This window comes from Terrapene carolina, unplaced genomic scaffold (assembly GCF_002925995.2).
Source record: "Terrapene carolina triunguis isolate 2854851 unplaced genomic scaffold, T_m_triunguis-2.0 Scaffold58, whole genome shotgun sequence".
NCBI classification, from domain to species: domain Eukaryota; kingdom Metazoa; phylum Chordata; order Testudines; family Emydidae; genus Terrapene; species Terrapene triunguis.
In genome coordinates, this window is record NW_020664409.1 from 54,814,295 (window position 1) to 54,840,511 (window position 26,217).

General features: G+C 39.8%; 1 protein-coding gene across 5 annotated transcripts in view; it reads right to left on the reverse strand.

Moving 5' to 3' along the window:
* The window catches only part of PDE7A (phosphodiesterase 7A), a 129,972-nt gene that overhangs the window by 23,417 nt on the left and 80,338 nt on the right, over positions 1–26,217 (reverse strand). For 4 of the 5 annotated variants that reach the window (XM_026662346.2, XM_026662348.2, XM_026662343.2 and 1 more), the window contains exon 3: positions 14,394–14,477. The exons of the other annotated variant lie outside the window; for it this stretch is intronic. In XM_026662346.2, the coding sequence (XP_026518131.1) occupies positions 14,394–14,477 (84 nt within the window). The remainder of the gene's footprint in view (positions 1–14,393; positions 14,478–26,217) is intronic. 5 annotated transcript variants of the gene reach the window in all.

Sequence of the window (26,217 nt, forward strand, 5' to 3'; positions counted from 1 at the left end):
TTGACCTCCATCCACACGGCAAAATGACAGGATTTGGACGCAAGTCACAGCAAGACTCAGGATCTTGAGTCTTGAGTGTTTGCTGACCCAAGCTGAATTGATTTGTTTGTGGCTAAAACGGGGACCTGGACTCAAACCTGAGTCAAAGCCCAGGCTTAGTGACATACCCCAAGAAGGACGTAAATGAGGGCAAACTAGGGGCCTTCAGGATGAACTCAAAGAGGTTGTACAATACACAAGGGGCTACATTGAGGAAAGCCAGGAGATGATTGTCTGAAAAGTCTGGCAAAGTGGTAGATGAGGTTGGGAGCAATGCTGGAGGTGATTGGGGCAATACAATGCTTGACAAAGGTGGATAAGAATTGAGGGACAGAATATTAGTTTTGAAGGTGATGACAAGAAGCTTAAACTTAATACAATACTGGATGTGAAGCCAAAAGGAGGAATTCAAGTAAGGGAGTTACATGATCAAAAAAGTAGACAAGGAACAGGAGTTTAAAAAGCATCGTTTTGTATGCACTAAATGGGGGCACTGCATATGCCAGGGAGGCCACAGAGGAATCAAGGCAGGTATGAGGCAGTGAATGAGAGATTTGGATGTCTGAATGGAAGGAAAAGAATGGGTCTTGGAAATGTGGAAAGAAAAAGGCTACAGGATTTGGAAATGGCCTGGATGTGTGGAGCAAGGGAGAGGAAAGTGTCAGAAATGATTCCCAGGTTGTGGGCCTTTGTTCCATGTACTGGTGAATTTGCCAGTATGTCATGTTTCTTCCTGCCTACTTAGGTCTCCCTCTCACAGTTACTTTTATTAAAGAAGTCTTATATTCAAAATTGAGTGTATTTCAAGATTGTTCCCTGTTCATTGTTTTCTTTGAGATATTCAATACTTCATGTACTTTTGTTTCATAAACATCTTAATAATGGGAGCAATATCAATAGGGAAAGAAGAAAGACTTCTTTCAAAAATAAAAAAATTACTGCTCTGCTCAATGAAATTTTAATATGTACGTACACACACCATTTTGTTAAACAGAAGTATCTATATTAGATAGTGCAAAGAGCTAGAAGAAAGTCAGCATTTTGGAATTCTGGACATATGTCAACAAATTTGTCTTTGTAGGGACATCAAAATATTCTTTTCTTCTTGTTAAAATTTCAGGTATTGAACATGAAGGGATACATTAGACAAGATGTTCAGATCAAAGCATCTGCACAATCACAATTTAATATATCCAATCCACAATATCCATGTCTTCAGTTTCAGCATTTTTAAATACCAGTATCTTTAGGGATGCATTTCTTTAAGCTCCCTTATGATGCATTAGAAAACATGTTAAACAGTGTTTTACACTAGTAAATCATTTTTTACAAAATTGAACCTGGTTGTCTTTAAAGAAAGAAGTGGATCCTACGGTCGGATGTATTGTTTCAGAGCCCTCAGATGTCAAACAATGACCAGACAAGGAAACCAAGATTACCTTAATTTTTGTGTCCTGTTTACCTCTTGCTCAGGGAACCAAGAACACAGGAATTGAACACCTTTAAATCTTCAAGATATTTTAAAATAACTTTACATTCTAGTTTGTTACTGACATTGTGCTGCTCCATGAAACCCAGGTGCTTTTGGGACCTATTTATTTATCCAGGCTCCTATATTGCCACCAACTACCATAACAAATAAGATATGCATTTATGGATTGTAGGAGGGAAGAAGTTAATGCTATATCTAAAGTTACTTAGTGGTAATATCAAAATAAAGTATTAACCTGGGAGCATGTGTAATTCTGTGGGCAAGTTAATGATAGGTAAGGGAGGTGTCAGTTGATTCATAAAAATCTACCAAACTATCATTTCAGTGGTGTCACCTTCTGAGGCATGCCAGCAGAGATTTGCTGCCCAAGCTCACAGCTTCAGGTCCTCCAGTTGGTAAAAATTTTGATAATACAATGTTGTCAGAAATGGTTCGAGTTGGGTATAATTCAAAAGCCTCTTCTCCCATGAACACAATGGTACTAAACACAACAAACCTAGACCAATTATGTAGATATGTATTAGAGAAAATGTTTAAAAATCAACTTTTTAAATTATACTTTAACACAGATATGTCAACCATGTAGCCTTCACAAAGTTAAATTGTGGCCCTTGACTGACTGTACTGTGTTATCAGTTAATGCTCAGACATGATACCCAATTAATATTTTTTTAAGGGTTACAGATTACTATCAATGGAAGGAGTGCTTCAAGTTGATTTGCCATCATTGGCAAAAAGTAAGCAGTTCAGTGGGACTGATTATCAGCTCTGTTTATTATGCCAAGAGTTGTAATGAGGCACTGGTTAAGATGTCAGCAGAAATTACTGGAATTCATCTGCAAATGGTGTGCACATAGTTATATAAAACATACGTAAAATACTTTTGGCTTGTAATTATTACAAAATCCTTATTTTTACTTTGGTCTTGACCATTTTTAGGCATCAATGGGGAGACAAAGAGTACCAGCTAGCAGTTGACTCTTTGCAGAATATCACCATGGAGGAGTTGGTTAAACACAATGCCTGATTGTGCTATAAGAAGTGCACCCATAAACTGAATTTGGCAAGGTTAGAGAGGAAATACATGAGCATCAGGAAAAAGCTGAAGATGCTGGGACAAGAGCCAGCCGGGGTAGAGACTCGCCTTACATTAAGTCCCATGGCACACATTTAGAGAACACCTGCTTCTTCTGTGGTAAGCCGGAAGCCTGAAGGCATCCATAAAGCGCAGTTTCAACACATGAGACAAGTGAAAAACTGCATGAAGCAATCACTCTTAGAGAGAACTGTATGGAAAGTAAAGTGGGTGCACTGACCTAAAAGACACCTATGCATACAACACCGCATATCTCTTTGAGAGATGCACCAAGAATGTATGTGATGAGTTGCAACAAAAGGAAAAAGCAACAGAAACGAATACCGATTTTACTACTGCGACTCAGCTGGAGTTCATAAATTGCCTTTCAGAGGCACTAATGGATAGGAAAGTGGCAGCGATGACTGATGAAGAGGCTAAGTACAGAGAGATATGTGCTTTGAATGGGATTGAAGAGGAACAAATGCTTAGCAGAAAGGCTCTTAGAGCACTTATGGAAGTTGAATTGAAATATGAACATTGTTTTTAGCAATTTATCCACAAAAATAATAGTGCATACCTTAAAAGCTGGAAAAGACAAGGTGTTATAAAAAGCGGAAGAAAGCGCTGATGTCCCAGTGAAGAAGCTACTGTCTCATACTCGCACAAAGGACAAGTTAATCACATACCTTGAGGAAAAAATGCTCCAGTATGTGGAGAATTGCTTGAAGAATTCCGTCATCGCATAGCACAATGAAGTTGCTGCTTCACACTGTTTGGCTGAGTTTCTTTGCAGTTCCCAAGATAAGGCTGACACTTAGGGCTGGTCTACACTAAAGCTGTATGTCAACCTAAGCTACACTAACTGTTACACTAAGTTACGTAACTGAAGTCGACATAACTTAGGTCGACTTACAGCAGTGTCAACACCACGCTGTGTCGACAGGAGATGCTCTCCCGCCGACTTACCTTCCGCCTCTCGGGGAGGTGGAGTACAGATATCGAAGAGAGAGCGCGCTCCCATCGACTTAGCAGGTCTTCACCAGACTCTCTAAATCTACACTGCTGCACCGATCACAGCAGTGCCGATTTAGCTGTAAGTATAGACAAGCCCTAAAATTATCTTGCATGCCATCAATGGCACAGAGATGCTACTAAACTCCAGATTTTTGCACAAGACACAGATGTTCTAATGCCCTCTGTGAGACACTACCAAAGACATCTGCAAAATTCTGGTTTTGTGCTTGCTACTGGGAACAGAATCGCTGTTTATCCCTCAGGGATGTGTTCCTGTCACTGGGACCATTGTCACCACACTGCTAGGTTTCCACGCTCTGTCAGGGTGTGACCCTACTGGAAAGTTGGCTGGAAAGACCAAATTATCTTGCTGGAAGGTATTTGATTCAGCCTCCAAAGGCTCTCTCACTCTGAAGGTGCTCAGAACGTCTGATGCCATCACTGATGAGGTCATAAATGCCCTGGAGGCATTCACATGCCGAGTTTACCATTTGAAGACCAACATTATGACACTTGCAGAGTTACATTGGTAGAGGTTTTCCAAGAAGCAGATAAATAGAGAAAAATTGCCACTAACAAGGGGTGTATATATACATGCTATCAAGAGGGCAATTATCAAGCAATCGATTGGCTCCGGATGATTTAGCAAATCCAAAACTACCCTCCCCTATCAGATATGAACAGATCTTGGAGGATGGACTGATCACACCAGTTATGTGTGAAATACCACGTTCTCTCGAATCAATCCTTCAGCTAATTAAATGCTCATGTGCAAAGACCAGATGCTCACCACCCTGCAAACATTTGAAAAGCAGCCTGCCTTGTATGGAGATGTGAGAGTACGGTGTGGATGAAGATCGGTGTGACAATGTGTCTTAGTAGTGGTGCCCTAGATGGAGATGATACTGATGATGACGTTGATTAATAAATGTTTTCAGTTCCACATGTCACGGCTCAATTCCTTAGGATTACCAAAGATCGATGTCTTTTATGTAAGCAATGCATCCCTGAGTTAAAGCAGAATTAAAAAACCATTGATTTTTAAACATTTTCTTGAATATGTATCTACAGAATGATTCTAGCTTCGTCATGTTTGATACCATTGTGTTCACAGGAGAAAGGGCTTTCAATTGATACCAAACTCAACCGATTTCCGGTGACACTGTACTATCAAGAATTCCACCAATTGGAGGACGTGGAGCTGGAGGCAGCAAGGGGGAAGTGAGTCCTTGCTGTCATGCCACAGAAGGTAACACCATTTAAATTATGATTCTGTAGATTTTTACAAATCAAATGACACCTCCCTTACCTTTCTATCAATAGCTTGTACATGTTGCTCCCAAACTATAAAATAAAATCCTAAAATTAAATGCTTAACTTGGAATCTTACAGAGACTGTTGTCACCAACAGAAAGAGGAACAGTTGGAACGTTCATACTTGTGGATCAGAGTATCTCAAGAGTTATCTTTAAGTTACTCCAAGACGTATAAAGAATACCTTGCAGCTTCTACTGTGGGGATCTTCAAAGGAAATCCTATCAAGGAGACTGGGGAAAGATTTTTTTTTTGGTAGAAGTATTAATCTCTTAAATGTAGGCTTTATAGTGAATAGCAAACACTGCCCTTAACTACTCTGTGCTCTCCCCACTCATTTTTTGAAAGAATGAATTCTGTCTCACACACACACACACACACACACACACACTCCCCTCCACTCTTATTATAAAACTGAGGCGAATACCACAAACTTTCTGATTAATACACAGATATCATATTTGAAAAGAACACACTGTTTCATAGGCGAATTTCAATCTTGTTTAGAAAGTGTTTTGGAATAAAGATAACTTTACAGTTCTAGTACCAGAATTTAAATATAAGAGTTTACCATTTTACTACAGTCGACTAGACAGAGTTCTGTTATCAACATATCCCAATCACCAATCCAGTCTGATCAAAGATATTAGGAAATTCATCATTACCATCTTAAAACCAAACATAGTAAAAGATTAAAATATGCTTTGTTATTTAGCAATTCCTGGAAACCCAAAATGGCCTTTTTGTTTATACTGGCGCACAAAGCACTTTTAAATATATTTTTATATATGTTCAATATGTAAATGTCACATTGTTCTTTAAGTAACGTGAAAAAATTCCAAATTATTACATTTTTAACATTAAAGCTAAAAGATTAAAAGATAAAGAATTATCAATATCTTTAATATTTTTAGCTGTACTGATGTGACTATAAAAAGACCTTCACCTGTCATCCCACTTTTGATGTTCACTTTTGTTTACAGCACAGAAACGGAAAGATAGAAATGTTCTTTTTTTAAAAAGTGAACAATGCTGAAAATTGTTCAGTCACAGATGAAGTACTAATATGACTAACATGGCTTTGTGCAGCTTGACCTGGACCAGAAAGAAAAAAATAAATATTTACCAACGTTGATTTTCCTACATCTCAGTATAACTGTTTATACAGAGGTAGTGCTGAGAGGTCCCAATTCAAGGATCACTGTTAGATACCATCAACATAAAAGGATGGCCCTCTACCTCAAAGAGCATACAAGCTAAGTATACAATAAGAGGTAACAGGAGGATAAAACAAGTAAGGGATGCACAAGGTAACAGATTCACAACATAGGGATTGTACCTCTTCACTGTAAATTAAATGCCAGCTCTCCAATGGGAATTGATTGTATACCAACCCAAAATGGGCTAGACACTTAATACAATAACAAAGTTGGTTAAAATAGTAACTGAATAAAAAGTTCTCTAGATGACCCTATGCTTACAATAGGGATATCCTCTAAACTCTGGCTCCTCCACCCGTTCAGTTATGCCAAAGAGACCAAGACAGATATAAAACTGAAGAAATTAAACTTAGAATCAACCTTCAGTGCAACAATTCAAAACATAAGATCTAACTTGCAATCCTGTAACTGTGTATCTTCCCAGACATACCTCCATCCACTGAACAAGGCAAAAGTCTAGACCAATATAGCATTCTGAGAACTAGATACCTGGAAGCAACTGCAGCTGAAATGGTAATTTTGAATCAATATCACCAGAAAGCATAAGAAAGACCAGGATACAGCTGCTTCAGTCAAACAAAAGACAAACACGTATGTTAGGCAAGCCCTCTGGCCAGGCAAGCTTCTTCAATACTTTTCCCGATGCACTGGACAATGGTCTGGAAGGCTTTTTCTTGGCAAAAGTTCAGAGAAAAGTTCTTGAGTGTCCTGGAACTTTTTAGTCCTATAAAAGTAGAAGTATAGAGCCCTGAAGATAACACAGGTCCTTTCTTTTGCCTTTTTGTTGTTGTTTTTTGCAGATGGCAACAGAACTAAGGTCCACATCATGGTTGACAGGGAAGGAGGACATGGTCTTAATAACTGCATAAACTTCTCATTATGAAACACCAACTAAGGAGTAGGGGGTGAGAAAAACCATACTTCCAGACAAAGTGAAGGCCATCAGGAAAATGGCTTTCAGAGTAAATCAGGGGAAGAGATCTCAAGGGTTCAAAAGAAATTAAATGAAACTAGATTGTGGGCATACTCCCTATCAGAAGAGCCAGTTTAATTAATTTCAGTGATAGACCCACAGAACTAACTCTAGATCTTATACTAAAAAGTCTAAGAAAGTATAGACTCTGCTGAAGAACGTATATGTGCACTTTTTGGGGGGGGGGGGGAGGGGAGGTGTAAAGAAGGAGACCCATTCCGAAACAGGTTCCTAGGAAGATATCCAGCAAAAGGAGCAGAAAATCTGACATTAGAAGGCTCTCAAAAAAGTTCCATGTTCTAAAAAAGATCTCAGGGTAGAAGCTGCCAATTAACTATGTCAGGGATATTATATTAATTCTAACTATTTTTGCTGGCTTCTTTAGAATAGGACTGTGCAGAGAAGGTGTTCAAAACTTAGAAGATTAATTAGGTTTTGTGACATGTGTGACTCCATCCTCAAGCTCCATGGAGCAAGAGTCGAGAAATCTTCCCTTAAAAGAGGGAAAGTGAACTTTACCTTATTTATTTCAAATCTTCATAATCCAATTCTGGATTCCTGTATGGGACACAACTTCTGACTGACTCTTTCAAAGAAAGACAGTTACTTAAAAAGTCTCCTGAATGCAAGCCTTTTACTCTTCTGCACCCTTTCAGTACTTTTATTGGGAAAATAAATCATCATCATAACCTTTGATCACTCAGAAATCTTCCTGTGTGACCCCACTGATTGTGAACTTTACCCTAACTTCTTAATGGGGCACACACATGCAAGTTTACTTATTTCTAAAAGGTTTGGCTCATTCACTCTTCCATTTTCTCCAATGAAGAGGGGTTCCGAGGTTCTCTTATCTGTGTTTGATGCACCTTATCTCATCTTTGAGGATAGGAGAGATTAATTGGGGCATGTTGTGCAAAGGCCTATCTGTTTGTACCAGTTTTTCTTCCCATTTGCTTATTTTTATAAAGTTTAAAAAGTCTTCAAGGCTCCTAGTAACATCACAGGTTGACATAAACTAAGAGATTAGAAAAGGCAGGTGATGTTTATAATTGAAAGCACCAAAGATGGGTTTAGATTGCTTAATTTTTAATAGAATGACATTGCCACCCCTTTCTGGACATTGCTTATCTGGGGGTACAGCTCAGCAGGTGGACCGAAAGGAGTTCAGCTTCACCATCATGGCTGGAGACACATCCTATATCTGCTGCACCTTCAGAATCTGCCATCAAACCATTGGGCCTACATCATCCTGATCATGAAAGTTGCCTTCATCAGACCAGGGCAAAGAGAAGGAGACAGATTACACCATCACCTCCATCAGGTTTGGCTAAATCCTCATCAAATACCAAGGATGTGAACCTTGTACAGTAACTCCTCACTTAAAGTCATCCCAGTTAACGTTGTATCGTTGGTACGTTGCTGATCAATTAGGGAACATGCTCGTTTAAAGTTGTGCAATGCTCCGTTCTAACGTTGTTTGGCAGCCGCTTGCTTTGTCCACTGCTTGCAGGGAAGAGCAGCCCATTGCAGTAGCTGGTGGGGGCTTGTAACCAGCAGCCCCCCTATCAGCTCCCCACTCCCCTAAGTTCCCTGTGCTGCAGCCGCTCAGCAGGCCATCAATTGCAGGGGAGGTCAGCTGTCCCTCCCCCCACTGCCATGTGCTGCTCCTGCCCTCTGCCTTGGAGCTGCTCCCAGAGACTCCTGCTTGCTGTGCAGGGGAGAAAGGGGGGGGGCTAATGTCAGGGTGTCCCCCTCCCCCCTGCTCCTGCACCCCGCTTACCCCTTCTCCATATAGAGCAGGGAGGGGACATGGAACGAGAGAGCCAGAGAGAGCCTGGGGCAGCAGCTGCTGTCTCAACTTCCTGATCCACTTAAAAAGACAATGCACTTAAGAGTGGGTCAGCTTACTTAAAGGGGCAGTGTGCCCCTCTCTCTCTCTCTCTCCCTCCCACTCTGTTTGCTATCCTGTCTCCCCTCCCTCTTGTTCGTGCTGCCTTGTGTGAGAGGCTACATTAACAACAACGTGTTAACCCTTGAGAGCTCAGCCGAGTGCTAGTTCATCATTTAGCAGCAAGGCATTTCCTGGGAAATATCCCTCCCTCTTCCACCCTCTAACTTCACCACCTCAACCAAGCTTCACAATCATCATAGCTGAGAACAGTATTAAATTGTTGTTTAAAACATATACTGTGTGTATATCTATACAATATATAGGTTTTTTGTCTGGTGAAAAAAATCTCCCTGGAACCTAACCCCCCCCCCCCTTTAAATGAATTCTTATGGGGATATTGGATTTGCTTAACATCGTTTCACTTAAAGTCACATTTTTCAGGAACATAACTACAACGTTAAGCGAGGAGTTACTGTATTACTGTTGTCACCTCCTCCCTCATGTTCCATTTTCCTTTAACACCTTGTTTCTCCTCTTTCCCATCTTCTTTTTATGCCTTCTGTCTCTGAAGAAATCTGTTTTAGCTGTCCAAGACAAATCCGCCTTTTGCAACTCTGATAGGAACCTATGACCAGAAAGGAAAACTAAAAACAATGCCTTAAACAGAGTTTGCCAGATCTCTGAGTGCTTGATAAGGCCACATGCTATGCCTTGCAACTTCCCAGCAGCTATTTTGCAAGCAAGAGAAAATACCATTTTCTTCCTCCCTTTATGTTTTAGTGTCTTGTTTTTACTTAAAGGGAAGAGAGTAAGATTTAAATAACAACCTCTGAAGACCATCTAAACTGACTTTCTTCTTACCAAAAAGGACAGTTAGTATCTCTGAGGCATATTAAAGGAAAAGACTAATTTCCAGAAAGATAGACAGTCATTTTGCTGTTCTCCTCTCCTCCCCGCAACTTCCAACTTTGAATGGGTCGTTGTGTCTGTGCCTACACTTCCAACCACACATGATCTAGAGCCCAGCTTAATTGATGAGTTAATGCTGACAGGGTAAAATACAATACTCGGATAGTGTAAATATTGTTATTATAAAACCAGAAATTTAAGAGTGAAGTGTAAAAGTAATCCAAACACATTAAGATATGGAAATGCACAGTTAGGGCATCCAAACAAACTTAACTCGGTCCTATAATGACAACATGAGGAAAAAGAAGGTAAAATCTAATGTATCTTTAAAAGCGAGTTTAATCTAATCTAGGATCATAAAGACTAAAGTAAATAAATAAATAAATACTGTTACTGCAGGGTGTCGCTAAAGGACAGAATTAAGGTTGTTTGGGTGCCCAGAAAGCCTTTTAATGGTTATGGACAAAGGGCAATCAATGCAGAAACTATTAGATCTATCAGACACTGAAAACCCATTTTAGGGATGGATAGTCACATCAAGCTAGTTTCACCTCATTCAACTCAGATTCCAGAGGGTCATGATAGGAAGTTGGCTTCTTGCCTAGATGAAGAAGCAGCAGCTAAGGTAGAGCAAGATGTTCTCTCTTCCAAGACCTGGTGTCCTAAACAAGGATCTTTTCTAGGAATTTGGGACTCTAAAAGGTAACATATGAGTGATCTTCAAAAAATGTCACCAGGACACCAAAGCAAAATCGATAGGGTAGTGTGTGTCAGAATGCAGGATCTTAATAAACTGGCCTCAAGGAGAATAAAATCCTGGAACATGTTATACAAATTAACTTCCACCAAGCACTTTGACAGGTTCTTGAAGATGGCTTTTTCTGACTGGGTTTCTTATGTCAGTGGAGGTGCAGTTGTAATAGGCATGTGTATCAATTAGCATCTCCGCCACTTCATTCTTTAAGTTCCTAAGAAAAATGTGCAATCAGTAGCAAGTGTTGTACTTGGGGTTGTTTTTTTGTTTTTTGTTTTTTTTTATTCATTTTTCTTAATAGGAACAAGAGGAGATCCCAAGAGTTACAGGCCAATAAGTTTTACCTTAGTACTAGGTCAAACTGGTTGAAATGATAACAATTATAAATTGTTGAATTATAAAACATGATTATGTTCTGATAGGGATAAACCACAGCAGCTTCCCTACAGGAAAATTGTGCCTCTAAAACTGTTTGAATTCTTTGAACCTGTCAAGAAAAGAACAAGTAAAAGAACAAGTTGACAATTTGTTAAAAGGTTTGTGTTGAAGTCCAAATAAAATTCTTCACAAAAGACTATCAAAGAAACATAAGTTATCACAGGAAGTACTGGCACAGAACAAATTGGTTAAGAGAAAAAACAAAGCAGTAATAAAAGGTCATCATGGCAAAAGATTAACAGTGGGACGATCCAAAGTTCTGAACTAGGACCAGTGTAATTATTTAATATGATATGGAAAAATGAGTAAGTAATGATAATGGCAAAATTTGCAGATGACAAAATGTAGGTTAGTTAATGCAAGAGAAGATGAGGAATATCAGAGAGGCCTAATGAAGCTAGTTGAATTGGCAACTCAAACTGGCAATTCAAATTCAATTTTGACAAATACAACCTTGAAAGAAATAATTGGGTCATACACATTGCTGAGTTCTAACTGATTAACCATTCAGGAAAAAGACCTGAATGTCACTGTGGATAGCTCAACCTTCAGAAGTTGTGAAAAAATGAAACTAAAAACATTTGGATGGCTAGAATGATAAGGAAAATAATTGTGAAACTATTATGATGCCTATGCATAAATCTGTGTTATGCCCTCACCTGAAATACCATCTTCACTTCATTCCTCTTTTAGAAAAGGTCTGGCAATTCTTATATTCCATATATGTGAGTACTTTCCAAATCAAAACCTCTTCTCACTACTTATCCTTGCAGTTTAAAAAGATTCAGAGGATTGATGCTAAAAACATGGTAGTCTCTTTAAAGGAAAGATTGGCTGTTTTTGAGCGGGATGTGAACCCAAGTCCACCTTCAGCCATGAAAGGTCAAATCAAACATTCAGATTTGGGGGGATGGAAGGAAACTTCTTGGGAGGGTGACAAAGGCACCCAGTGGCAACAGATGGAGAGAGAATACAGCCTGTTTTCAAACATCTTTATTATAGAAGAATGAACTGGAATCTCTTCAAATTTGCCCAAGGCAAAAAGATGGCAAGCTTGCCTTCTCCTCTTGAATGGTAGTTTATATTCAATTGGGGAAATTTTTCAGGGTTTTCGTCATATGTGACGCTAAATACAGATATTCTTCCTACAAAATCCTCCTGGAATCCCAGAGAAAGAAAATGAGGGGGCTGAGAAGAAGAGGTCAAAGCTAGTCTCCCCCAGAGACTGAATTGGTGGTAAGATACAGTGCATCTTTGCTTGAAGAGGCTTAAGGGGGAAAAAACCCTGAACAGGACTGCAGAGAGGAAAGAAAGAGGATTTACTTTCAATTGATACATGGCAGGATTACAAGTGAAGAAAAACCGGGCTGGAATCCACCCATTTGCAGGGGAATTATACGGAAAAAAACTGTTCCATGGGGTAGGGGCCTGAAACAAGGTACAGCTTCCCATTTTGGCCTCACACCTGCATTCCTCGAAAGGGCTGGGGAATTGTGCACACACAAAGCTCACAACAGTTGGCTCAAGAAAAAGTTGTAGCCAAGACATTTCTTGGTACCAAGTTTAATGCTACTAAAAGTTGGGTTCTCAGCCTGAGTGAGCAGAAGCTCTGATAGACAAATATTAGACTGATGACACAGTGATGAGCACAGTACATAAATCTAGATAGCAATGCCAGTCAGAGGTGGCTTTTTTTAAACTATACCATCTTTGTATCAATTTGTCTATAAGAACGTGAAGAATGTCAATGACTTGCATTCATAAAATGTATTTTAAAACTTAACATTAATACATTGCAAATTATTTCTGCAATGTCTTATTTTGCTGAACATTGGGAGGATTACCAATTTTTAAAAGGAATGCTTTTGTGACAAAATCTAAATTCCCCTTCACTGGAGAATTCAGTACCTCATACTCTTCAAACTTTGTTTTCTCACTTGTTTTGTGTAACTTTAATAACTAGTTTTAAGGGTTTTAGACCATCAATTACACCTACTTTAAAAATAAGTTAGTGCAATGGAGGGAATAACTGGAACAGGTTTTGGGGTTTTTTTTCTGCCACTGTCATTTAAGTCATTATAACAGCCACATTTTAATTAGAGCCAACAGAAGATTTTTTTCCACCTTCTCCCATATTCACAGAACTGTACTGATATCTGTGACACTAATGTACATGGATACTTTGTAACAAGACATTTTAAATACCTTTCATATTTGTACATTTAATTTATTAGTGATATTTAAAGAGTTACAATTTAAATTACCTGCATATTTACTGAATGTTCATGTTATAGTGTATAAAAATAAATAATAATGACTATTTCTTATATAGCTGTTTTCATCAGTAGATCTCAAAAAGTTTCATAATCTTTCAACGTATTATCCTCACAATACCCTTATGAGCTAGAGAATCATTATCATCCCCATTTTACACATGGAGAACAGAGGTGTAGAGAGGCTAAATGGCTTGCCCAAGGTCACACAGGAAGTCCATGGCAGAAAAGCAAACTGAACCTAGGTTTCCCACATCCTATGTCACTGCCCTAACCATTGGACTATCCTGTGGATACTGCAGCTTTTGTACCATAGTATTGGGATGTTTAATCATAAGAAAAATGGAGGGGGGGGGGAGTCAAATTCTGACTGAAGTTTACAGTACTTTTTTTTAAAGACTAATTATGTTTCCTAACACATTTCCAATTAAACAAATTGTTTAAAAACTCATTATTTTCTTATGTTGCTTTAAGTTTCATTTTAGGTTTGATTCCCTCCCACCCACATTTTTCAGCATTATCTGCATGTGCTAAATTAATGGAGCCTTTCAAAAGATTAAGATCTCTTCAGGGACACTGAAACCTACTGCAGATCTTTTCAATTTTCATCCTATGTGTAAGGTCTCCACTTCCAGACCCATCTAACTCTTTGTAAAAGCTGGAAAAGTACTCTTCTTGTCTCTTCCAAGCAAATAATAAGTGCATCCATTGCTGGACACAAGATGATACCTCATTTCATTCAAAAACCTGTGTCTAGTCTTGATGTATTCATAAGTTTAAACTATACTTTTCAGAATATAAAGTAATATTGAGCATTGGGATTCTTCTGTACTATTTTTGGGATAACAAGGATGAAGTGGTAGAAAGATTTTTCTGAAAAGTTCAAGAATAGTTTCTTGTTACATAAGCAGCTAATAGCATTAATTTTTAGAGGCCCAGAAGTTAGAATTAATGGAAGCCTTCATGTATTTGTCATTTATCTGCTTTCAAATACTTACAGTGAAAAATACGGAAATCAATGTATGGATGAGAACCTCTTCTTTCTGTTTCAAATCCTGCCCGACTTCTTACTCGCACATCTCCTAGAAATAGGGTCAAGAGTGAAATAAGACTGGAAGAGCAGCAGAGATAAAATGCAATTGAACATAGCTGCAAGGGATAAAAAGTCATGTACTTAATGGAGTAGGGTTATTCATAGGATAAACCTACTCAATGCTTTTTGTTTTAGAGGTGATGTTTCAAAACAAAGTTTGAAGATTTGTTAAACATGCAACTGCATGCTTTTTGTCAACCTCTTTCCTGCCTAAACATATGTGGCCAAAAGCATTCAGATGAAATTAAAAACATTTGGCTACACGATTATGATAAAAAAATGTATCTTAATGTGACAGGAAACAAGAATGTTAAAAGTTGATTTGTCCCTCAATTAACACATGAAGCAGGAATATTTGTATAGTTCAAAAGATTCAACTTCGAGAAATTGTAGCTTTTAGCAAATAAACTAGTTACCATCTGTTCTCGTATTAAATAACAGAACATTTTCCCACTAGCATTTACTTAACTTGTGCTCAGCTGTTTGAACATTACACAAGAGCCTATTAAAATACCAAAACTCAGTATTAAAATTTTAAAGCATCAGTATGTTTCTAGGTATTTGCTACTGCAACTTAAGAAATACAGTATAGTGTTAATTGTTTAACATATTAGTTGATTTCTGCATTTGTGTTTTACCAATTGAAAGCTGATCACTGTAAGTAATTAATTCATTCATTGAGACAAGAGAATTCACCTGAATTTTAAAAAATCCCTTTAGCTCTTACAAATAGGAGATCAATTTAATATTATGTTTGTCTCAAGTTTAATTCAATGTTAAAACATTAGAACATTCTCAGAATTGCTATATTTCCATTAATGAAATCCTGAATGTATATTACAGTCCTCTCTCCAAAGAAAGTAGTTTTCATGTAAGTCATAACTAGGGATTTAATGGGGATGACAAAGATTATATTTTAAAAAATTGTGAGCACTAAAGAAAAATCTGTAGCTATTTAAATTCCTGTAATTGCACCATTCCACTGTGTTGAAATTGTTTCATCTCTCCCTGTCTGCTTCTCCAACTAATTTATTCATAGTACTAAATTAAACACATTATTAAACCAAGTAGCAAATCACTTTACTAAGAAGAACAGGAGTACTTGTGGCACCTTAGAGACTAACAAATTTATTAGAGCATAAGCTTTCGTGGGCTACAACCCACTTCTTCGGATGCACTTTACTAAGATTAGCATTGTAGCTGAAGATACAAAAATGTTGTGAATAGTAATACATTTAAAAGTATCCATCCTACAACACTATGTATGATGGATAGTTTTGCAGAAATTTTATACATTTAAACACTACTGTTTGGCTATACATATAATAATACACTAGTATCTTGAGAGGTACAATGTGTGAGTACTACAAAGATGAGGAGATCCAAGCACTCACTGTATATTATAATGAAGTATTTATATATTCACACAGTCTTGAGGGGTATGAAATGTTTTCAGTTATTTTTTCCTTATACACCTCTACCCCGACATAACGATGTCCTCAGGAGCCAAAAAATCTTACCGCGTTATTTCGAACTTGCTTTGATCCACCGGAAAGCACAGCCCCCTTCCCCCCGGAGCACTGCTTTACCACGTTATATCCGAATTCATGTTATATCGGGTCGCGTTATTTCGGGGTAGAGGTGTATATGTTTTTAAAGCTCTGAAAATCCTTTGTGAAACTGCTAGTAGAAGGTTTCAGCAAAAGCAAAGCTAACTTCACCACCACCCATGCAGTAATCCTCACCTCTCAGGCTAACAAAGACAATGTCAAATTATAAGACTCTCCAAGATGTTCAGCTAACAGAGTGGTTCATTCCACTCTCTAGAACAGGGGTAGCCAACCTATGGCATGCGTGCCAAAGGCGGCACGCAAGCTGATTTTCCGTGGCACTCACACAGCCCGGGTCCTGGCCACCGGTCCGGGGGGCTCTGCATTTTAATTTAATTTTAAATGAAGCTTCTTAAACATCTTTAAAACCTTATTTATTTTATATACAACAATAGTTTAGTTATATATTATAGACTTATAGAAAGAGACCTTCTAAAAATGTTAAAATGTATTACTGGCACGCAAAACCTTAAATTAGAGTGAATAAATGAAAGACTCAGCACACTACTTCTGAAAGGTTGCCGACCCCTGTTCTAGAAGATGCAGAGGCAACACTGCAGAACTCTTCTGCTAGACACTAAAACTGGTGATTCGTTGGATAAGTAATGTGACCGTAGGAAATACTTCTAAAAAAAAGTTTAGTAAAAGAAAAACTTTAGAGAGAAAAAGTCAAAAGATGGAGAAGAGGGAGGGAACTCGGCTTGTACATTGATATTTTCATATGAAACTGGCAAATAGGACAGTGCTGTCCCCCATTCTCAGGCAGAGTGCAGCTTCCAAACTTGAGTCACATCATCATGTAACAAAAAACAGGTCAAGAATAAAAGGGAAAGCAAAGGAAAATAGGAGGAGGAGCTCGGAGAGAACCACCACCTGAAGACTTCCTTGGGAGTTTCCTGTTAATAACTGAAACTAATGGGTATCATGCCTCAGCAAAACCTATCTAAAAAAATATTTTCTACTGATTTTGAGTTCCCACTAGCCAGGGTCTGGAGTTTGACAGCTGAGCCAGTCTATTCAATTGCCCATATTTCTCCCAAACATTATGAAGCCATGGCCTTTGAATGGTAGAAAATTTTGAAGACTTCATACCTGAGGAGGTCACTTTTAATTTTCCTTTGAAAATTTCAGTAACCTACAGGTTCCATTGTTGTATTCTACCAAAATGGGCTAGATATAGAGGAAGGAATAGTTTAACTATTAAACTGATCATCAAGGTTAAAGGATTATAGCAAAGGAGATATGCCTGATGACCATTTCCTTTCACTGAATCTATGCAACATATTTCACCAGCCACAAAAGCCCACAGTGGCAAAGATGTTGATGGCAAAGGGCTCTTCAAGTTATTTGTTTGAGAGCAATTTTGTTTGCAAGTTCACCAAGTGAAACACAGCAATAGGTTTACAAAGAAGGGCACTGTTTCTGACTGAAAGAATGAAACACACATGATGGGGTGGGTAGCGGAAAAGAAAGAGCAACATACTAGTGATGCATATGGCCAACAATGAAACAGAGGTAACTGTATTGAGATAGTACAGGGGTAGGAAGGTATGCTTTTATATCTACAGTACAGAGTAGAAATTTCCCAAATGAGCAGAAAAGAGTCTGTGGAAAAGAGAGATTTTCACTGAGCAGCTGAGAAGGTAAAGATCTAGTACCCTCAAAAACCTTCTGTTTTTTTTTATACATTAAAATACCTAAAGCATTTGCCCCAGAAATATTGGAAAAAGTAGAGTGCTGCAAGGTGCCTAAAGGTTCTGAACTGTAGCTCAAAATAAAAAGACCATCTCCTTGCTGAACTGGAAGGAAGGGAGGACTTTTTTAAGAATGGAGGGGAGTATAGAGGAACCCTGGAAACCAGTACTGTAGACTGTATAATCTATAGAGACCATCTGTCTGTAATAGTTCAGTCCCATTCTTAGAAGAAACAGCAATGGTTGTCTTTTACAGGAAGTCCTCTTGGGATGACAAGCCTTCATTGTCACTTCTTGGACCTCATTTTAGGGGAAGACTGCTCCCAATACACAGAAAACCAAAAATGACAAATACCTGTTGGCCCTGGTGGGACCAATGGGCTGTCTCCATTACCACTGGGAGACACCCAGGTATTTACAAGTGGAATGTGTTTAGCATCTTGTGCAATTCACACTTTCTTTAAATCTGAAGCATCTTTATTGATTTTTTTCAAAGCAGCTTTATTCAGAACAAAGGGAGCCTTCATGAATCTTTAAGACCCAGAAAAATGTCCAGTATCAAAGCTAAATAATTCTCTGGGAACTAAAGCAAAGTTACACCTCCAATAAGAGAAACGAATGATATTACAAAGAGTACTGCAAAAGTACTGTTCCTTTCATCCCTTTATTTTGTTCAGTTCAAGATTGGCTCTAGCCTTTTAAAATGTTTCATCAAGGAGATATCTGAACTATGGTAACAATCACTACAGAATCCTTTAAGTCTGTTACAAAAGCTTCATAATCCTTTTTCCAGTAATTTTCTATTTGCTTATTGGCAAGATTTTTGGAAGCAGCAGCCCAGACTACAAGAACAAGAGTCTTTATTAACTGAGAAATGCAATCATCCTCTTCAGGGGGATTAGCTAAAACATCTTCTGTCTTCCCATGTTTTTTTCTGAAATTCATGACAAACCCTGCTGAAACTACTCTCTTCAGAATAAGTCAACACACATCTCTAGTGACTGCTGAATGGTAGTCCCTAATCACCACTGCACTCATTTTAAAGTGATTTTTTTAAAATCCACCAATTCAAAGAGGACCAAAAAGATAAAGAAGAAACTTCAACCTCTTCAAAAGAGAAAGAAGGAAAAATCTTCTTTGTTGAAGTCTCCGATTTAGTGTGCATGTACGACATGCACATTCTTAGCTATTTTTGTTGGCTCAGTGTGCTAAACTCTGGTTTTCTCCTAGAATAGTTGGAGAGCTTGGATGATTTGCAGTCTGTGACAAAAGACATCAAGTACCCTCAAAAAAGTTGATGGTGAAAGAACAGGAAGGAAGGAAGAGAGTGCTCCCTTGGCTAACTAGTTGAAATTGCAGAGGGCATGATTGCCAGAGGAATGCCCCAGTTTAGGGGAAGAGAATCAAACTCAGAATTTAAATGGAAAAGGGAAAATAGCCTGCATATATTAGAAGTAAGACAAAAGGAATCAGGGGATAACTGTTGCTGAGGGGAGGTTGCTAATTTTCTAACTTTGTTGGCTTTTTTGCTTTTTCTTCCTCCATAGTGATGATGATAAGCTATTGTAACACCGACAGACCCCGGTCGACAGGATCGAACCTGGGACCTCGAGCTAAATCGGGGTGGGCAAACTACGGCCTGGGGGCCACAATTGGCCCTTCAGATGTTTTAATCCAGCCCTCGAGCTCCTGCCTGGGCGTGGGGTCCAGGGCTTGCGCCACTCCAGCACTCCAGCCGGGGGCTTGCCCCGCTCCACATGTGCTGTGCTCCGCGCAGCTCCCGGAAGCAGCAGCATGTCCCTCCTCCGGCTCCTATGCATAGGGTCAGTCAAGGGGTTCCACAGCTCCCATTGGCCAAGAACCATGGTCAATGGGAGCTGCAGGGGTGGTGCCTGCGGACAGGGCAGCGTGCCGAGCTGCGCCTCTGCATAGGAGCCGGAGCGGGGACATGCCACTGCTTCCAGAGGCTGCTTGAGGTAAGCGCCACCTGGAGCCTGTACCCCTGACCCCCTCCCACAACCCAACCCCCTGCCCTGATCCCCCTCCCACCCTCCAAACCCCTTGTTCCCAGCCCAGAGCACCCACCTGCACCCCCAACCCCTCATCCCCAGCCCCACCCCAGAGCCTGTACCCCCAGCCAGAGCCCTCACCCCCCCTTCGCACCTCAATCCCCTGCCCCAGCCTGGAACCCCCTCCCTCCCTCACCCTGAACTCCTCATTTCTGGCCCCACCCCAGAGCCTGCACCCCCAGCCAGAGCCCTCAGCCCCTCCTACACCCCAAACCCCAATTTCATGAGCATTCATGGCCCGCCATACAATTTCCATACCCAGATGTGGCCCTCGGGCCAAAAAGTTTGCCCACCCGAGCTAAATGCATGAGCCTTTACTGCATGAGTCAAAAGCTACATGGCCCTTAGCTAAGGCTATAGCAGACTCATCAATATCTAAGTGGTCTCGGTGCCACTAGAGGGGACAGAGCACCACACCCAGGAGGTGTGTGGGTCAGGCCCGGCTCCAGCGTTTTTGCCGCCCCAAAAAGAGGAAAAAAAAAAAAAAAAAAGCTGCGATCGGCAGCACTTCGGTGGCAGCTCTACTGCCGCCGCTTCATTCTTCAGCAGCAATTCAGCGGCAGGTCCTTCCCTCCGAGAGGGACTGAGGGATCCACCGCCGAATTGCTGCCGAAGAACCGGACGTGCCGTCCCTTTCCGTTGGCCGCCCCAAGCACCTGCTTGCTGTGCTGGTGCCTGGAGCCGGCCCTGGTGTGGGTTAAACTATGGAAGTGGGGATTGTATAGGGCAAGTAGTTCAGATCCAGCTGAGAGGTGCATTATCACCAAAGCAGACAGTTTAGAGTAGGCCACTCAATGCCCCATAACTTCCATGCTCTATATTGGCCAAAGCTCCCCAAAATGGATCTTGGAGGCAGCAGAGAAGAGCAGAAAAGCCAAAACACGATAAGAACAGAACGAAATCAAGAAAATTTACAGGAGAGTAAGGAGGAACATTGAGGAACGCTACCCTGTAGCTATAGACAGAAACAGCTGACTGGGGCCAATATAGCTGGATCACGCTTACAAGATTTCAGCGCATACAGCAGAAGAGTTCTACAGTGCTGTATTTCTATTTTTAGAAGCTGAGCCATCCCCCAAGGTCTGAATCTGGACTGCAAAATGCTTTTGGAGAATGATAGAGTGGTTGAATAAATTTTTTGGCGTGGAGAAGGAGAGAGTATCCATCCCAAGCTGACAATGTTCAGTTATACTGCCACTGATTGAGTCAGTTAAGGTTTTTCCATTATTTTCAGGGATTTTCAATCTTTTTCTTTCTGAGGTCCCACCCAACATACAATAAAAATTCCAGAGCCCACCTGTGCCACAACAACTGTTTTTCTGCATATCCAGTAGATTTAAAGCCAGGGTTGATGTTCAAGGGTAGCAAGCAGGGCAATTGGCCAGGGCCCCACAAAGCTAAGTTGCTCGGGTTTTGGCTTGAGCCCTGGGTGGCAGGGCTCTGGCTTCGGTTTTCTGCCCTGGACCCTAGTGAGAGTGAGTCTAACGCTGGCCCTGCTCTCTGGTTTATTTTGGCAGACTCTCTGAAACCAACTTGCGCCCCCTCCTCGCCCCGAGGACCCCAGGCCCCTGTTTGAGAATCGCTGATTTAGGTATCCATAAGGTTATGTTTTAGGTAGGATTTGGAAATACTGCTGTACCACAGTAACGTCATTCCAATTGGGGTCACTTGAACCTCTATTCAAGACCTGGATTCCAACAGCCTGCACATTTTAGGGAAAGCGATTTCACAATCATTACAGCCAAACAAAGCCAGTAGGATAAGTTCTAAGTAGTCTTTTGGTTAATTGTATAACAATTTTATAGGGCTGTCGATTAATCGCAGTTATCTCATGCGATTAACTCCAAAAAATTAATTGCGATTAAAAATAATTAATCGTGATTAATCACAGTTTTAATTGATCACAGTTTTAACTGCACTGTTAAACAATAGCGTACCAATTGAAATTTATTAAATATTTTGGATGTTTTTCTACATTTTCATATACATTGTATTCTGTGTTGTAATTGAAATCAATGTGTATATTATTTTTTATTACAAATATTTGCACTGTAAAAATGATAAACAAAAGAAATAGTATTTTTCAATTCACTTCATACAAGTACTGCAATGCAATCTCTGTCATGAAAGTGCAACTTACAAATGGAGATTTTTTTTGCTACATAACTGCACTCAAAAACAAAACAAAGTAAAACTTCAGAGCCTACAAGTTCACTCAGTCCTACTTCTTGTTCAGCCAATCGTTAAGACAAACAAGTTTGTTTACATTTACAGGAGATAATGCTGCCCTCTTCTTATTTACGTCACCAGAAAGTGAGAACAGGCATTTGCAGGGCACTTTTGAAGCCAGCATTGCAAGGTATTTATTTGCCAGATACTTGCAGGCTCTAAAATTTTACATTGTTTTATTTTTGAATGCAGTGTTTTTGTATATAATTCTATATTTGTAAGTTCAACTTTCATGATAAAGAGATTGCACTACAGTACTTGTATTAGGTGAATTGAAAAATACTATTTCTTTTGTTTTTTACAGTGGAAATACTTGTAGTCAAAAATAAATATAAAGTGAGCACTATGCACTTGATATATTGAAATCAATACATTTGAAAATGTAGAAAACATCCAAAATATTTAAATAAATGGTATTCTATTATTTTTTTAATTGTGCAATTAATCACGATTAATTTTTTTAATCTTGCGATTAATCGTGATTTTTTTACTCGCTTGACAGCCCTACTATTTTAACGCCCTCCAAAATTATGTTATTCAGTCACATTTAATTGTTATATATGGTTCATTTGGAGTATCAACTGATTAATCAAATTAAAGGTAAACCATATTATTATGTTTTTTACCTCTGTTGCTATGGAATTACACTTAAGCAAAGCAGTTCTGTGATTGTATACTTATTTGTATGACCTACGATGCAAAAGTGTGCAGAAATCTGCCTAACAATATTTGTATTCCTGTAAGGAAGACGCTATATTACCTTTTTCTTATCAATTAACAATTTAAAATTAAATCAAAATTTGAGTTTTATCTGAATCACAGCTAGAATCTACATTTATAACTGTTCTATAGGAAGTTTAATGCAACTTTAATGGGTTTCTCCCAGGTCTATTCATAAGACAACGCTAATGAAAAAAGTAGTTACTAATTTGTACAAATAAAGTGAGCTTAACGTTTGGGAATACAGAATGACCACCAACCAATGAGAAAGTAGCAATGTGTATTATAATAGTGATACAAGTATCCAGGCAGTAAGTTTCGGAGTACACTGAACGTAAAACAGGGCAACTCCTCTTTTAAGGACTTAGTTCATTTGACAAGTTAGCAATTAAATACAATAAAATACAGGCAAGGGAGTTATGCTCATCATAGTAAGTCAGTTTCAGGTGTTCTACGACATGCAAATGAATTCTAAATATGTACAAAATTAAAATTAAGAATACAATATTGAATGTTTTTATAGATCTCATTTTATTCCAGTTCTGGCCTTTCAAAAGAAAAATAATAAACATATCATAGGAAGTTAGATATTGCCTTCAAGTTGATTGTACAGTATTCAAATGGCAGTGATGAGTCATGTTTTGTGTTCCAAAACTGCATTTTGGTGCATCACCACACCACTTCTATCCTCCTGAGAAATTATGGGTTTGATAATCTGCTACTACAATTCCATATTTTTCCATAAAATTCCAGAAACCAGTAAGAAAACCAGAAACCAAATCCTTATCCCCATTAGAATAGAATCTATGGTACCTCAATCTTCTTGCAGACTTAGCTATTATCATTAGGACTATATTTTATCATCAATTTAATGTCAATTTACATTTCTAGTCCTTTTCATCCAAGCATCTCAGAGCACTTTAAAAAGCCGGATACATATTATCATTCCCATTTTAGGGAATAAGCTATTCATTTTTATGCTTTGGAAACAGTAAACTTCACTTTGCTAAATGAAAAGAAGCGGCACTAAGTGTCACATCACAATTAAATCACAAAAATAAAGTAAAATTCACTAATGTTAAGGGACAAAAATCCCCAAAGTGAGAAAATTCATATTACAGAAACTCAGACCTGAATTTACTTTCTTGTACCTAAGTAGAGGAACACAAACTATATACAATAAGATAACCCGGCACTTTGGAGAACCCTAAAAGTATGAGTATAGAGTTTCAGTCCTAAAAACAAAATAAGGAAAAACATTCCAACATATAAGTAACAGAACTGGAAAACAAATCAGTCATTTTCAACAAGCTTTTAAAAATAAGCATCTTTTTTCCACTCAAGAGCTCTCTGAAGTATTTGCTCTGTGCTTTCCCAGTCTTAGAAACCTGAGCCTTTGGAAGCAGACACCAGTATCACAGTATATTACAAATTCATAAGTCCAAAAGACAGAGGTTATTTACCTATATAACTGGAGGTTCTTCAAGATGCGGGGTCCCTATCTGTATTCCACAAGTGGGATATGCATGCTCACCATGCACCTGAGTCTGGAATTAGTTGTAAGCAGTGTCCACTGGCTCACGCATGCACCGTAGCTCTCCTCGAGCTGCCAACCAAGTGCATAAAGGGTGGTGCAAGCCAATGCCTCTCCAGATTCCTATTCTTACCACAGTGTAATCAATCCACAGCAGAGGGAATGGAGGGGGGGGGTACTGGAATACAGATAGGGACCACACATCTCGAAGAACCTCCAGTTACAGGTAAGTAACTTCCATTTCTTCTTCAAATGATGGTCCCTATGTGAATACTACATGTGGGAGATTAACAAGCAGTAGTCAAACAAGTGGTGGGTGCGAGGACGCAGAAGTAATTGACCGTAGTACTGCTGTCCCGATAATCATAATTGCAGCTGATGACTGTACCAAGGTGTAATGTCTTGTGAAGGTGTGCGAAGAGCTCCAAGTAGCTGCCCTACATATCTCTAGTATGGGTACGTCTCTCAGAGATGCAGCTAAAGTAGCTTGCCCCTTGGGGAAATGAGCCTTTACCCCTTCTAGGGGCGGGGAGAGAGGAATGTGCCAATATAGGTTGACCTCGATTGCTCTGCTATGGAAACAAATAATTTAGGTGTCTTTCTACCATCCTTTGTTCTTTACAGATAAAAGACCAAAGCCCTCCAGACATTCAGAGAATGTGGTCTTCTCTCCTCTTCTGAGGCATGTGGTTTAGAAAAAGATACAGGTAAGTGGATGGCCTGATTTGTACAAAACTTGGAAACTACTCTGGGTATGAATCTGGAGTAGGAGCATAGCAAGAGCTTTTCTTTATAGAAGGTAGAATATGGTGGGTCCACCATAAGCACTCCCAGCTCTCTGGCTCTTCTGGCCGACATTACAGCTACCTTCATGGACATTGAGCACATGGCCAGCTGCTCAAAGGGAGACTTAGTGAGAGACTAAAGAACAAAATCGAGGTCACACAGAGGTGTGGACTTCATCACTGGTGGAAAGGATCTGAGAATCCCCTTCAAAAATCTAACTGTGACAGGATTTGTGAGAGATACGGTTATCCACTGGAGGATGGAAAGCACCTACGGCTGCTAGATGCCCCTGCAGGGAACTGAACGCAAGACCCGAAGACCTAAAGGCAAGTAAGATACTCTAAGATATCAGGATTCCAGTGGAGTCTGGAGACACACTGCGTTGATGAGCCTAAGTGGAGCCCAATTCCATTTAGCTGAGTAACAGCTTCTTGTAGAGTCTTTTCTACTTCGATCAAGGATGAATTGCAACCCTCTTGGAACATGAGCTTTCTGTCTTTTACGCCATCCAAATACCAGGCTCTGAGTTGCAGTGGCCCGGATTGGGTGGATGACCTAGCCCCTGTGTTGGGTTTGAAGGGTGGGATGTTCATGGGAGGTTACAATGAAAGCTTGAACAGACCCATGAACCAGAACTGTCTCAGCCAGTTGGGTGTGATGAGGATGACTTAAGCTCTGTCTTGGTGGATCTTCTGTAAAACCTATGGTATCAAAAGAACTGGAAGGAAAGCATACCCCAGGCACCCTTCCACAACATCAGGAGGGCATCTCTCAACAAGTCTTTGCTCAGGGTTGCTCTAGAGCAGCGGTTCTCAAACTGTGGATCGGGACCCCAAAGTGGGTTCCGACCCCCTTTGAATGGGGTCATCAGGGCTGGCTTAGACTTGCTGTGGCCCAGGGCTGAAGCCCAAGCCCCACTACCCAGGGCTGAAGCCAAAACCCGAGGGGTTCAGCCCTGGGCAGCAGGACTCAAGTTGCAGGCCCCCTGCCTGGGGCTGAAGCCCTTGAGCTTCAGCTTTGGCCCTCCTGCCTGAAGTGGTGGGGTTTGGGCTTTCGTCCCCCCCACCCAGGGAAGTGGGGTTTGGGC